Source organism: Amphiprion ocellaris, chromosome 17 (genome assembly GCF_022539595.1).
Source record: "Amphiprion ocellaris isolate individual 3 ecotype Okinawa chromosome 17, ASM2253959v1, whole genome shotgun sequence".
Lineage (NCBI taxonomy): Eukaryota > Metazoa > Chordata > Actinopteri > Pomacentridae > Amphiprion > Amphiprion ocellaris.
Window position 1 is genome coordinate 30,071,504 of NC_072782.1, and position 16,004 is coordinate 30,087,507.

The 16,004-nt window shown below is 37.4% G+C and overlaps 1 protein-coding gene across 4 annotated transcripts in view; it reads left to right on the forward strand.

Moving 5' to 3' along the window:
* Positions 1–4,641: 4,641 nt before the first annotated feature.
* The window catches only part of LOC111564555 (transcription factor 4), a 291,882-nt gene continuing 280,519 nt past the window's right edge, over positions 4,642–16,004 (forward strand). The window contains exons 1-4 of one of the 4 annotated variants that reach the window (XM_055019300.1): positions 4,642–5,336; positions 5,451–5,559; positions 5,801–5,839; positions 14,294–14,366. In XM_055019300.1, coding sequence (XP_054875275.1) covers positions 5,488–5,559; positions 5,801–5,839; positions 14,294–14,366 — 184 coding nt within the window. In that variant the 5' untranslated portion in view covers positions 4,642–5,336; positions 5,451–5,487. Of the gene's footprint in view, positions 5,560–5,800; positions 5,840–14,293; positions 14,367–16,004 lie in introns of all 4 variants that reach the window. The other 3 variants (XM_023264202.3, XM_023264203.3, XM_055019301.1) reach the window with 3 other exon arrangements.

A 16,004-nucleotide genomic window follows, 5' to 3' on the forward strand; every position in this document is an offset into this window, starting at 1 on the left:
TCCGGTTGTACGCTACCTTGGATTGTGCTACATTCACTAACTTTTTGCCTTTCATTATGGCTCCCAAGTGTAAGTCAGACTCTTCTGATGGCACATATTCTGTTATCGTCTTGTAAAATGACTCATACATGCATGAAAGTCACTGCTATTCATGACTTTTCCAAAGAATTGATTGGTATCATGATGCACGCGTCTTTGTTTCACAGAGTTCCAACTTGTGGCGAAAATCGACTTAGGTCCATCTATAGGAAAGGAACTCCAATGCAAGTCCTCGACCCCCTGTATTTTGAAGGATGTCAAGCCCTTATGTCCCATTTAAATCTTGCTACAGACTTTTGTTATCCACATTTCCACTCTTTTTATCAACATACTAATGCTTAGAAGGTATGTTTTGGTGTTATCCTGCTAACTGTTGTTCAGCTATAGCTCAGAATTGATGGGAATGTCATAATATTTTGCAAAAAGCTTCGACTAAAACCTGCAAGTCTCATAGTGTCACTGCTAGAGAAAAACACTGAAATTGATAGCATTCATCCTCTTGGCACGATGAATCTCTGTGCAAAATTTTGTCACGATCTGCAGCTTTTTGCTAGATATTTCAGTCTGGAATAAAACAGGGGACCAAGCTACCAACTGAGTGACCCAAACAGACTACTAGCATGAATTCAAATCAGATCAGTGTTCTGATTCTCTTCTTAGCGCCTGAAATAGTGTTGGTGTTTCAGTAATGGTGCCTCAAAACCATTTTAAGTCTCACAACAAGCTTCATTGTGTGCATCTTTGAGGAACAGTTTGGCATTTTTAGTGAATATGCTTCACTTTTTGGCAATAAATGATAAAATCGATACCACCAGTGTCAGTATAAACCCTTTCTGGTGTCTTCAGTCTATTAAAATGATGGTGTCGGTGACTTTTACATAACTGCTGACAGTATATCAAGTGATACCAACACTTTCCACTGGGATTAGGGTGCAGGTTTTACACCGTCGCTTCCCGGACGGTTGTGTTGCCCACTGTGCTGAACAATGTCCTGCATTAGTGGGTCACAATAGTCTGCATGCCTGTCTGTTAATGCTATGTTGTGTTGAAAGCGATCTATAAATGTTACTGATTAAACAAAAGAGTTCATGTCTGAAAGGAGCTTATGCGGAGTATAAAGGTCAACTAGACAATGACCTGAGTGTAGCTTAGTGCAAAGACTGGATGCTCTGAAACAGAAGGTTTGGAATTTATAAAACATCCTACCTTAACTTCAATCTGTCTAATAAATTAGTAGCGTATTTTTAAACTTTAAAAAATACAAAATCCGACAGCAGCTCCAATCAGAGTTGACTTTTTAAAGTGTTAAACCCTATAGGGAGCTCATACAGGACTATGTATACGTCCAAGTGGCTAGATTTCACAATACTGAGGTTTTATTTGCAAAAACATATGCTGCTGTTTCAGTTAATTCCTGCAAATGTTAAAACGCCAAAACTCTACTTTACTACACAACCATTTCCTCCTATTTTGAGCATTCTGCAAGACTTTAGTGAGAGGAAGTTTGGTGTTGAATTATATCAATACAGCAACCTTTAGGATGATTTTAAATACTACATTTTAGGAGTCCAGGAGTTTAAAAATCAGCAAAGCAAAGAATCCAGCATGCATATTAGCCATTAATATCCATAAAATGACCCTAAAAGTTGCACATCTGAATTGAATTCAGCCATAATTAATGCTACACTGTGATTTTCCTGCAAAAGTGTATTTCTACAACAGAGAAAAGTGTTTTTTAAAACCTTTTTTTTAATGTGAGACAGTGTTAGTTGTATGAGAAAATACCCTAAAACAGCATATCTTGACATTCAAGTGACTAAATTCTCAACTAACATTGTTGAAAGGAGGTCGGGGTGGATGGATGGGTCAACAAAACATTGGATGTCAACAACTTTTATTCAACAACAACTTTATTTCTTCAAGCCAAGACTCTTTAATAACTTTTCCCTTAAGCTAACCAAGTTATATTTGTGTCTAAGCTTAACCAAACCTTTACCTTCATATAGTCACATCATAATGGTAGTTTGTAACAGTTAAACTTTGACATATCTCCCGTTGCTACACAACTATGGTCAGAGCGTCGGGACAAACACCTCCTGTTTGTGGTGTTTTAGTTTCCAGGACTCGACCAGGAAAAGTCTTCTTCAGCTCCCCACCGTCTCGTCTCATTATGTGAACAACTTTTATCTCTCAAGGTTGATGGTTTTTTTCGCCATTCAGTTTTGACTCAGATGTGACAAACGTTCAGCGTCAGACCATAACTGTTTGTTCCTGCTCCGTTTCAAGGGTAAAAACTCAGACTAAACCCGGATACGCGGTGCCAATGTTATGCAACTCTGCTTTGCATTCACATGCTGATAATGAAAAAGGAGCAAAGGGAGGCTTAGCAGTTCATTCTTTCAGTCAAAGGTGTCTTTAGGTCATCGTATGAAGAAACTTCAATTTTATCCACAGAAAGTAAGACCAGTGATATACGTATGAGATATTTTTATATGTGCACGGCAGCCCTGCACTTTTCCAGACATTACTAGACGGAGCTGTATGTGGAAATCAATGTGACCGCAACATTAAATAGGCTTCACCCTGCCAGCATAGAAAGTATGTTTAATGTCTGACCGAGCCCATGTGTGGATAGAGCGGGTATGTGCAAAGAATTTACAGTGTTTTCATGCTTATATGCACCACGTCCTGCCTCTTACATGCTTTAACCAGGTGCAACCGCTCACCTAAACCAAAGCTAACATCTCTAGCAGTACTGAGAATATGTTCAGGTTAATGTCTAGGCCTGATATTCCAGGTTTGTCCAAACTTAATGGGTGAAAATGGCTGTTTAGTGTAAAACAAATGCAATTTATTAGTAGCCTATAAATATATATAATAGTCTATAATTAATAATATGACACTTTCTTTTCTTAATGGAAACACCAACCAGGGAACCAAAAAGAAACGAAGTTTATACGAAATAAAGTTTAGAAGATGACAAACTTTGGAAAACTCTGAACCACTTCCATTGAAAGCAAACGATCTTTTAAAGGTATGAACGTGATTAGAGCGACCAAAACTTTTCTCAAAGTTCACGAGTGTTGCTTCAGATGAGACGATGATGCACCTCGTTTAATTCTAAATATACTTTCATTAGTATCGGGGCTGTGATGTGTTTTTGAGGAACTTGAACTGCTAATTTGGTCCATTTTGGAGTTACTCACTAAGTCCTGCCTTCATTTCTATCCTACTTTATTGTTCAGGTTCCCCAATAAGTCGAAATGCAAAAGAAAACACAGTGAATGGGGGATTTTTAGGTGGTTTAGATGCAGTTTGCTCTGTTTGTACTCAGGAAAAAGTGAATACATAAACCTGTCATGTTTATTGTCCACTTTATTTGCAACGGGATCGTCCTGTCAACAGTTTTAACTTGTAAAAGTCGCCTCAGTGAAGCAACCTGCTGCCTTCAGAGCTTCAAATGTGCATTTATGCCTTTAAGAACGCAAAAAAGAGGATCCTTACTGTATTTTTTGGTCTTTATGTGCATAAGTAGGTCAACTTTAACTAATATAGAGCAACTTTAACAAATTTTTGAGCAACTTTAACTTATTTTAGAGCAACTTTAACTAATATGGAGCAACTTTGACTAATGCAAAGCAACTTTAACTTTTATAGAACTACTTTAACTAATGTAGAGCAACTTTAAATAATATGGAGCAACTTTAATATAGAGCAACTTTAACTAATAATATCAACTTCAACTAATATAGAGCAACTTTGACTAATATAGAGCAACTTTAATATCAAGCGACTTTAACTAATAATTTTAACTTTAGCTAATATAGAGCAACGTTGACTAATATAGAGCAACTTTAATATAGAACAACTTTAGCTAATGTAGAGCAACTTTCTTGAATTTCCCTCAGGATTAATAAAGTATCTATCTATCTATCTATCTATCTATCTATCTATCTATCTATCTATCTATCTATCTATCTATCTATCTATCTATCTACCTATCTACCTATCTACCTATCACTGATATAGAGCAACTTTAACTCCTTTAGAACAACTTTAATTAATATGGAACAGCTTTAATATAGAGCAACTTTAACGCATTTGGAGCAAATATATCTAATATAAAGCAACTTTGATTATTATAGAGCAACTTTAATTATTATAGAGCGACTTTAATGATTATAGAGCAACTTTAGCTCATTTTAGTTTGGACTCTTGCAGTTTCAGTGTTGACCCATAGGGGGGTTATCATGCAGGTCAAACACTGCACTTGTTTCACTGCAAGTGCAACCAATGAAGAAGTTGCAGAAAAAGAACAGAAAAACTCCCTAAATGAAATAGAGAAGGGAAGCTGCACCGTGCATGCGCAAAACGCTGGAAAAACGTGGACAAAAATACCAAAATAAATCATCACAACTGAAAAAAGTTCATATTTTTGGGTGCAAAAACAATCATTCTTTCCCAATTAGTCGGAGTCAAATGCAAGCAGCCAATCACGTCACCAATCAGCCAATCAATCAAAAGCAACAAATCTATTTTCTCCCTCTTTCCAAAGGTCTTGATTTGTGCTGTGGATGTGCAGCTCTCTCCTGCAGCAGCGGCGGCAGCAGCTCGGTGTTAGACGACGATGTGAAGCTAGGTGGCCGCACCGACACATTTATCGCGCCGAGGCTTGTCGTGCCAGACGCACATGGGATCCGTCCTGCGCACCCGGGGATCTTCAGCACCCGCAGCCGAGCGGAGGGCACCCTGAGCCGGCTCCGGAGCTCCCGGACTCTCCCCCCTCCCTCCCCAGCTCAGACTCTTTTCGAAGGCGGTTTTCTCTCCTTCCTTCCTTCCTTCCTTCCTGGTGTTTTCCGTCCAGCCGTGCGTTGATCCCGACAGACCGTCAGCCGCGGCGGACGAGCTGCGTCTTTGCGCGGGGAGGTCGGACTTTACCGTTGGAGGGGTAACAAGAAAAAACACCAACAAAACACACGAGAAGAAGAAGAAAAAAAACCTCCCCCTTCTTTGATTTCCTGTCAGCTTTTTTCTCGATTTATTTCCTGCTGCCAAAAAAAAACAAACAAACAAACAAAAAAAACAGGAACCCGAAGCTTTTTTTCCACCTTTTTCCTCCCGAGGATGAAAGAAAACTAGATTTGCCATCGAGGATTTTTTTCTTTGAATTTTTTTGTATTTTTATTTTTTTGTTAAACTGGATTTATTTCGCTGTGGAGGAGAAAGAAAGAAAGAAAAAAAAAAGAGAAGCGAACCGGAGGAGCGGAGCGGTGCGCAAAAAAAGCCCCAAAGCAGAGGTCCTCTCCTCTCTCCTCTTCCTCTTCCTCCCCTTCTCTGTCTCTCCATCTGTCAATCTGTCCACCTATCCTCCTCTATCTATCTGTCTTCTCCGTGTGTTTCCATGTTTTTAGGTCCGTGAGATTTTGCTCAAAAAATTTAAAATAAAAAATGCATCACCAACAGCGGATGGCAGCTTTGGGAACGGACAAGGAACTGAGTGACTTACTGGATTTCAGCGCGGTAAGAAATACTAATAATAATAAAAGAAAATGCACCTTCTTCTGCACATATTGACTGAACTGAGAGGGATGTAGATTAACGCACTTAATTCAACTGTTTGCACAAAAAAAGAAAAGTTTGTGTTTTTAGTAACTTGCAGAAACAAAGATTTGGTGTTTTGAATTCTTGCTTATATGTGTGTGTGTTTGTGTGTGTGTGCAGAGAATTGTGATGCTGCATTAGTAATTTTGTTGTCTTATAGATGCGAAACAGCGATTTGAAAATGTTCCCAACATCCATGGTAGTATATCTCATTTTAAGTCCTTTTTTCCTTCATGTGTAGCCTGATTATTCCTTTCCTTTTTTTATTATTGATTTGCCCATGACAGGTTTCTTTTAGGAGAAATGTTTTGTTGTGTTGTTTTCTTTTTGTCTGTGTGAGTTTCTGGGCTGCTTCTTTGAATATTTAAGATGCACAAAAAAATGCTGCCTGTTAAATGTCATTTTTTAAAAGTTGCATTTGGAAGTTCTCGGCCATGTTTCCTCTGCTTCTCCTCCTCTGGGAGCAACTTTGGTCTGAAAAGGAGGAGAGAGGGAGACAAAAAAAAAAAAAATCAGAAACACCCCTAAATGAAGGGAGAGAGAGAGGGAGAGAAACCTGACTTCCATTAATCCTGTTATGAAACGTAGAGGAGCTGCAGTGATATCAGAATTAGAGGCGTGATGCTGCACGAGATGCAAATAATCCACCTGCAACTCTCTAATAGAACTATAGGATTGTTAATGCAATGAATAAGGAAGAAAACAGGCTGTGTGTGCAACGAAGAGTCATCTAAGAAGATTTTAGAGATTCTCTAGCATGCATATCTAACATATCAAAAAACTGCACATTTTTACTACATTTAGTTGCAAATGTAAGAAAAAAAGTCATTGTTTTTGCATGCAGCACTTAAAGCAACCATGAGAATGTCAATGCAATAAACAAATAAGATCCAAATGACAATATGTTCAACATATTATGTCAGAAAATAGACATTTTTACAAGACTGAGATACAAACACTTGAAATAAGATGCAAATGCAGGAAATAAAATTGGTATTTTTGATGTCAGGGTCAATGCAATAAACAAATAAGATCTCAGGCTGTGTGTGTAATGCAAGAAACAATGCAGGAGTAGAAGAAAAAGAAGATTTTAGAGATATTCTAGGATGCATATCTGAGATATTCTGACAGAAAATACATATTTTTATAAGACTGAGATACAAATATAGGGGGGAAAAAAATCTGTATTTTCCCTGTAACCGTGTAAACATCTGTAAGAATAATAGACAAATGAGATCTAAATGACAATGCAGGAAGATTTTAGATATTTTAGAGATATTCTAGGATGCATATTTGACATATGAAATCAGAAAATATGTATTTTAGCAAGATTGAGAGGAAAATACAAGACAGAAAATCAATAATTTCACCTGCAAGAGTGTTACAAACTAGAAGAATGTCAGTGCAATAAACAGATAAGATCCACATGACAATGCAGGAATATTTTAGAGATGTTCTAGCATCATTTTTTAACATATGTCAGAAAATACATGTTTTACAAGATCGAGGTGCAAATGCAAGAAAAACCATCAGTGATTTGATCTGTAACACAATAAGCAGCTGTAAGAATGTCAATGCATTAAAGAAAGAAGATCTATATGACAATGCAGGAAGATTTTAGAGATATTCTAGGATGCATTTTTGACATTCTCCTGGATTTCATTGCAAAAACATAGAAAAAAGTCATTATTTTTACCTGCAGCTTTGTTAGTAGGTCTAAGAATGTCAATGCAATTAACAAATAAGATCCAAGTAACAATGCAGGGAGATTTTAGAGATATTAGAGATATTCTAGCATGCATATCTAACATATTGTATCAGAAAACACAGATTTTTACTAGGCTGAGATACAAATATAGGAAATAAAATCACTAATTTTCCTGCAACACTATAAGCAGCTGTGATAATGATTAATACAATGAACAAATAAGACACGAATGACAATGCAGGAAGATTTTAGAGATGTACTTTTGACACTTTTATATCAGAAAATACACATGCAAATATAGGAAAGAAAATCACTAATTTCCCTGCAACACTGTTAGCAGCTGTAAGAATGTCAATTCAATAAACAGGTGAGGTCTAAGTAACAATACAGGAAGATTTTAGAGATATTCTAGGATGCATATTTAACATATTGTATGAGAAGATACACATTTTAACTAAAATTAGATGCAAAGACATGAAAAAATACCAATTCTTCCCTCATGTAATGAACAAATAAGATCTCAGGCTGTGTGCATAATGCAAGTAACAATGCAGGAGTAGAAGGAAAAGAAGAGTTTAGAGATATTCCAGGAGCCATAATGAACATATAATATCAGAAAATGCACATTTTTACTAGACTGAGGTGCAAATATAGGAAAGAAAAATCGTTATTTTTACCTGCAGCACTGTAAGCAGCTGTAAGAATGTCAATGCATTTAACAAATGTGATTCAAGTGACAAAGCAGGAAGATTTTAGAGATATTCTGGCATGCATATTTACCGTATTATATTAGAAAATGCACAGTTTTACCAGATTTAGATGCAAAGACATAAAAAAATACCAATTCTTCCCTCATGTAATGAACAGATAAGATCTCAGGCTGTGTGTGTAATGCAAGTAACAATGCAGGAGTAGAAGGAAAAGAAGATCTGAGAGATATTCTAGGAGTTATGTTCAACATAATATGTCAGAAAATACATTGTGTTAACATTTACATAGAAATACAGGAAACAAAATCACCAATATCCCTGGAACACTGTTAGCAGCTTTAAGAATGTCAATGCAATAAACAAATAAGATCTAAGAGACAGCACAGGAAGATTTTAGAGATATTCTGGGATGCATTTTAACATATATCAGAAAATACCTATTTTTAAATAGATTAAATTGCAAATATATGAAAACAATCTTTATTTTTACTTGCAGCACTATAAGCAGCTGAGATAATAAGATCCAAGTAACAATGCAAGAAGATTTTAGAGATATTCCAGGGGTTATGTTCAACATAGTATATCAGAAAACACGTTGTTTTACAAGATTTCGATGCAAATACAGGAAATAAAATCACTAATTTCCCTGGAACACTGTTAGCAGCTCTAAGAATGTCAATGCAATAAACACATAAGATCCAAGTGACAATACAGCGAGATATTCTAGGAGCCATAATTAACATATAATGTCAGAAAATACACATTTTTACGAGACTGAGATACAAACACTTGAAATAAGATGCAAATACAGGAAATAAAATCACTTATTTTGATGTCAAGGTCAATGCAATAAACAAATAAGATCTCAGGCTGTGTGTGTAATGCAAGAAACAATGCAGGAGTAGAAGAAAAAGAAGATTTTAGAGATATTCTAGGATGCATATCTGAGATATTCTAACAGAAAATACATATTTTTATAAGACTGAGATACAAATATAGGAAAGAAAATCTGCATTTTCCCTGTAACTGTAAGAAGCTGTAAGAATAATAAACAAATGAGATCTAAATGACAATGCAGGAAGATTTTAGATCTTTTAGAGATATTCTAGGATGCATATTTGACATATTATATCAGGAAATATGTATTTTAGCACGATTGAGAGGAAAATACAAGACAGAAAATCAATAATTTCACCTGCAAGAGTGTTACAAACTAGAAGAATGTCAGTGCAATAAACAGATAAGATCCACATGGCAATGCAGGAATATTTTAGAGATGTTCTAGCATCATTTTTTAACATAATATGTCAGAAAATACATGTTTTACAAGATCGAGGTGCAAATGCAAGAAAAACCATCAGTAATTTGATCTGTAACACAATAAGCAGCTGTAAGAATGTCAATGCATTAAAGAAATAAGATCTATATGACAATGCAGGAAGATTTTAGAAGTATTTTAGGATCCATTTTGACATATCAGAAAATTCACACATTTGCAAGATTTAGATGCAAATATAGAAAAGAAAATCACTAATTTGATGTACAACACCATGAGCAGCTGTAAGAATGTCAATGGAATAAACAAATAAGATCAAGTGACAATACGGGAAGATTTTAGAGATGTTCTAGGAGGCAAATCTAACAGGAAAGACCAGTTTTTGCCAGATTCAGCTGCTTAAATAGGACGAAAATGGCTCTAAATGCGTCCTCGACTCCCTTCAGGAATGTGGCTGCACAGCTGAGGCCTGCATGCTTCGCTCTACGTAGCCGATCACACAAAGTCTCATAAAGAATCTGGGGCCAGAAGCTATTACAGGAACAATGCAGCCCGCACAGTTTTAATATTAGAGGACGGAGGACAGGTAGGAGTCAGATCACATACCTGCAGTACAAACACAGGGTTTACAATACGTTCAGTTTTATCAAAACTGCAGATGGAAAATCAACTTCTATAGCAAAAAATATAATAATGAAACCCACTCTGTTCTGTGTAGGTCTGTGTTTACCATAAATACATCCCTGTAGAGATATTACAGGTGGGAAAAGTCCAAAAAAATCATTATTAACTGTTAATTTAGTGGCCCATACGACTCTATAAGAAGGTTATAGTGGCATTTATTGAAAAAGACACACAATAAGATGATTAAATTAGTAAATTTAAAAGAAAAACATGCATTAATCCTGTTATAGTGACATTTTTTGGGAGAAAAGCATAAAATAGGATCATTATTTACCTTATTTCTAATTATAACTGAGCAGTTTGTTCCATATAGGTTCTGTAGATGATATAAGTGGAAAAAATACCAAAACTGAGCATGAAAATACAGTTTAATACCACAAACAAGCTCCAGACGTCCTAACTGATGTTATAATAATACTAGAAATGTCAGAGTTACAATAACTTCAGTTGTATCACAATTGCAGATAGAAAATCAACTTATATAGCAAAAATTATAATAATAAAACCCACTCCACCATAAATATGCCCCTATAGAAGTATTATAGGTATGAAAAGTCCAATAAAATCGTTGTTGACTGTTAATTTAGTGGCACACACGACTCTATAAGAAGGTTATAGTGACATTTATTTAAAAAAAGACCGACAATAAGATGATTAATCCTGTTAAAATGAGCTTTTATTTGAAAAAAAAAAAGGATCATTATTTACATTATTTGTAATCATACAACTGTGCAGTTTGCTCCATATAAGTTCTGTAGATGATATAAGTGGAAAAAACTCAGCATAAAAATACAGTTTAATGGCACAAACAAGCTCCAAACTTCCTATCTGATGTTATGATAATAATACTAGAAATGTTAAATTTTCTTCAGGTTTCTCAGAAATGTCAATCAGCCTGTCTTGAATTTAATGTACAAGAAAAAAAAACCTGGAAACAAAGGAGGGCAGCAGCAGCTCTTCTCATTACAAACGCAGGCCTTAACATTAATTTATGCGATCATCTGTCTTTAATGCGCCCACAAGCTGACACAGGCGGCTCACGGGGAAATCGATAGACCCGCTAATAATCATAATCAGATACCTCCCAAACATTTTGCCGTTTGCCTCTTTTTATTCGTCGCAGCTGTGAGGGAAGCTTTAGAGGGCCGCTGCTTTAGGAAACAGTGGCAGCGTTTTGGTTCATTGTATTCTGGTCAGTTTTTTTTTCTTTTTATAAAGAAAAATTCCCACCAAAATCCAGACTGTGTTCGCTCAGATTCCAGCGGCTGATTATCCAGAGAGGTTATCTACCGGGCTCAGATGTCTGACTTTGATAGCCGCCGTGTTGCTAAAGCTTTACAGCAGCTCGTACAGTAACGGAGCAGGAATCAGTCTCTCAACGTGGGCCTGTTATTTCCTCTAGATGTGTAGAGCAGATGGCAACTAGTTCTGATGATTATCTCATATGTTTAAGTCAGATATGAAGTAGATGTGAAGGGTTTCATTCCAAAAACAAGCCGTTTGAAGTTTGGGCGAGATGATTCTTTGTCGAGGTGAGCAGGTGATTCTAAGTGATCCCGTTTTGCTTTTCCAACAGATGCTGAATTGAGGAATTTGATTTCTTTTCTGCTGAAACGATTCCACGGTGTTTTGGAAAATGAACTCTTCACTTCGGCTCGGAGCTGAGAGTCGGTGATGAGCGGGGCTGGGTGCAAGCCTAAATGTGTACATCAGGGGGGAAAACAGTCGAGTACCAGAAACCAGGACATGAATCTGATTAGCTGACTTAAAATCCAAATTAAAAGGCAGCAAATTGACTTGGACTTTAATATTAAAGGCTTGTGACTCTTGCCGTTTGACTTAATATCCGTATCAAGGCCCAAATCATGAATTATTTCACTCTTACAGCAGCTAATCTACACGATACCTCAGACTGTTACAATAACATGGAAAAACTCACACCAAGATGAACTGGATTACTTTGATTTTAACACAATTTTTCAGAAGAAATCCAGCATTTCTGAAAATGTCTGCTGTGTTAAACTGTTTAAAGTGTTCCTCTGTTTGAAATTTTAGAATAACTAAATATAAAGTAGAAACTAAGTCAAGAACTGAAGCTGGTTTAGGACTTGGTATTCTTACCTGACTTCGTCTGAAACCTGTTAGCCTTGATTCAGGACCGTACTTTTGGCTTGTTGGATGTCTCTTGGGATTTGACTTACCTGTCATAACTAGGGGCTATTGGTCCTAAGACTAGACCGAGACTTGGACCCGGCATGTCTTGACGAACAACTTGAGTCCAGACATGTTAGTCTTGATGTGGAACTTTGGGACTTGCTTGACTTCTCTTGGACCTTGACTTGGAACCTGTTGGCCTTGATTTAGGACTTAATCTTTACTTGTTGGACTTATCTTAGGACTCAACTTTCATGTAAATACTAGGGACTTGGTCTAGTCTTGGGACTATTTTCCCATGACCCGGAACCTGCTGGTCTTGACGAACAGCTTGAGTCCAGACATGTTAGTCTTGATGTGGAACTTTGGAACCTGTTGTCCTTAAATTAGGACTTGGTTTTTATTTGTTGGACTTCTCTTGGGACTTGACTTACCTGTTATGACTTGGGACTTGTTCTAGTCTTGGGACTGTTTTCCCATGACTTACAGCCTGCTAATCTTGACCTGCAATGTTACTCTAAACATGTCAGACTTATCGTGGAACTTAGAGACTTACCTGACTTCTCTTGAAAATTGTTGACCTTGATTTGAGACTTGACGTTGTCCTTGTTGGACTTATCCTGGGACTTGATTTATCTGTCATAACCAGGGACTTGGTCTAGTCTTGGGACTATCTTCTCATGACTTGGAACCTGCTTCGACTTGACTGTGGACATTTCAGTCTTCATGTGGGACTAATTTTCTGTACATGCATATCTCTTGCCTGTCTTTAGTCGGACCATGACTTGGACATTATTAGCCTTGATATGAGACTTAACTTTTGGATTGTTGGACTTCTCTTGGGGCTTGACTTATCTATCAGAACTAGTGACTTCATCATGTCCTGTGACTATCTTCTCATGACTTGAAATCTGCTACTTCATAACTCTGGACATGTTAGTCTTCATGTGGATTTTTGAGACTTGTCTGCCTTCACTTGGACCTTGTTGGCCTTGAATTAGGACTTTACTTTTTCCATGTTGGGCTTCTCTTATGACTTGGCTTCCCTGTCATAAGTAGTGACTTGGTCTAGTCTTGGGACTATCTTCCGTGACTTGGAACCTGCTACGACTTGACTCTGGACATGTTAATCTTGATGTGGGACTAGTTGTCTGTACATGCAGGACTTGGGTCTTGTTTGTCTTTATTGGATCCCTGACTTTGCAGTTGTTGGCCTTGATTTTAGACTTGATCTTTTACTTGTTGGACTTACCTTGGGACTTGACTTACCTGTCATAACTTGGTCTAGTCTTGGAACTGTGTTCTTGTGAGTTAGCATTTGCTAAGACTTGGCCTTGGACATGTTAATCTTAATGTGGGACTAGTTTTATAGTTAAGACTTGGTCTAATCTTGGAACTGTCATCTTGTGACTTAGCATTTGCTAAGACTTGACCTTGGACATGTTCATCTTACTGTGGGACTAGTCTTATAGCTAAGACTTGGTCTAGTCTTGGGACTTGCAGATGCAGGACTTGGTCCTTGCCTGTCTTTACCTGAACCTTGACTTTGAACTAACTGACCTTGATTTGGGACTCGTCGCTTGACCTTGTTGGACTCCTCTTGGGACTTGACACTGGACTTGGACTAGTCATGACTTGGATCTTAATAATAGTTATTTCAGGCTTCGTTCTCACTTTCAAAACCTCGAAAAATGTGACTTTTTCCCAACTCAAATGCCTTCAAATCCTTAGTCAGAATCCTTAAGATTTCAGGCCTAAAAAGCCCCAATTTTTAAACGCAAGTTTGCCTTGAAAAAGTTCTCGTAACGTTAAAAATTAGGACTTTTTAGCTTTGTGAACCCAAAATGAGATATCTTATTGACAGATATCCTAACAGCACCCAGCCCTACTCATAACAGACGGTTGACAGAGGTTTCCTTCCAAAACAAGACTTAAAAAGCCAATGCCATTATATTAATAGCACTAATTGTAGTGAGATGAGAGCAGTCGTGAACCAAATGTTTTCGTGGCATTTTGGAATGAAGCTCTTCCCGTGTAGCTGCAGTGATGTTTCTGTGGATGTGTTTGCTGCCTGCAGTGTCAGTGCTCTCGGAGGTAACGTGCACTCTGTTTGTCTTGTAGATGTTTTCCCCTCCTGTTAGCAGTGGAAAGAACGGGCCGACCTCCCTGGGGAGTGGACATTTCTCCGGCTCAAGTACGTCAGCTTTCCCTTTTTTAATTTATTTATTTATTTTCTCATTTTTCTTCCTCTTCTTCTTCTTCTTCCCCTTCAGTCCTCCCTCCTTCCTCTTACACCTGCTCACTGCTGCTTCGCTTGCTGTTTGAGTGGATAAACCATGTTTCTGTACATGCAGGGTTTTATGCTTGGTGGGTTGCTTTATATTTTAAAGCACGGCTTGTTCTTGAGCTGGTTGAGCTAAAATTCGCTCCTTTCATCATATTTTGTTCAAACAATCAGGCGGCTTGGTTTTGATTTCCTGACTTTGATTATGCGTTAGTCCGTGTGTCAACACTCTCCTACTGTGCTTTTGGCAAAAATTGCCTCCCAAATGTATAAAAAAAAAAACACTCAGTATTTTCCTGAAGCAGGTGTGCGTTGTCATTTTTCACAAACAGGAGGACATACTGCATTCGTTGGGGTCTATTTTCAGTGGCGGATGAACACACGCTCTTATTTATGTGGATTCCTGCTGTATTACACCGTAAAAGATGCCTGAATGTTGCAGAGTCTTGGTGTCATTTTTCTTTATTTCAGAGGTTTGTTTTTCTGCCGCTCAGCTTCGTTCCTGATGGAGACATCCTGTTTTTCTGATTTGCTGCTCTCATTCTTTTCCTGGAGATCAGCTCGCTGTGTTTTCTTAGCTGATGTTGGTGTCAAACGAACTTTGCAGCTTTTGTCTTTAAAGCTGATTGATAATATTGTGTCTGACTTTACCTGTGCGTCAGTTGGCTGAGCGTCTGTCAGATATCCTGCTCCTGGAAAAGACTCATGGTTTATTCATTCTTTTGTTTCGTTATGGAGCCTCTGGTTCATTCATTCAGTCGGTAAATGTGGGACAAACTCACAAACATGAGCGATTGAATGAGTCAGTGAGTCTGTAGGTAAGAACGCTGCTGGTTCATTTATTCAGTCACATTGTAAATAAGTTTGTCAGCGACGCTTTTAGCTCCCTCAGAGACACCTTAGTCATAAGAGAAACCAACAAGTGACACAAATAGACTTTTAATCATCAATATACTGAGGCATTCTTCAGGGAAATGCACAAACTGATGAATAATTACAAGAAATGCCAACATAAACTGTTTTAGTAAGGTGTTCCATCACATCTCTTCAAAGTTTCAGGTTTTTCCTTAAATTTGTCACCTCCCAGTATCTCTATGACTTTACTGATACCAGCGCTGCTTATTTGTGTCGGTACTCTTGCAGATATTTGATATGTTCCTCAATTTAATGGGGTTAAAACTGACTTCTAGTTGCTTTTTGGTTTATTTACAGTATGTCAGATGGCTGTCTGGTATATGTGTCCCAAGTAAAAAGTCAAAAAAGGAGCTTAGTTGCTTTAAAACACATCCAATATGAGAGATTATAGGGTTTATTATGGTAATGATTGTTGATTTGTTTCCAGTTTTTACATGCAACTGTTTAGCTAGCTTTAGCCGTGTTGATTTCTTTTACCTTTTTTACATTTTACCTGTTTAACATTCACAATCCGCAGAATGTAAACATTGCATGGATGTGGTCGCACTAATCATCATTATGTGGATGTATTCATTTATCGGACCAAACCCATGTTCACTCTGGACTGGTGTTTTATTCATGTTTTATGATATT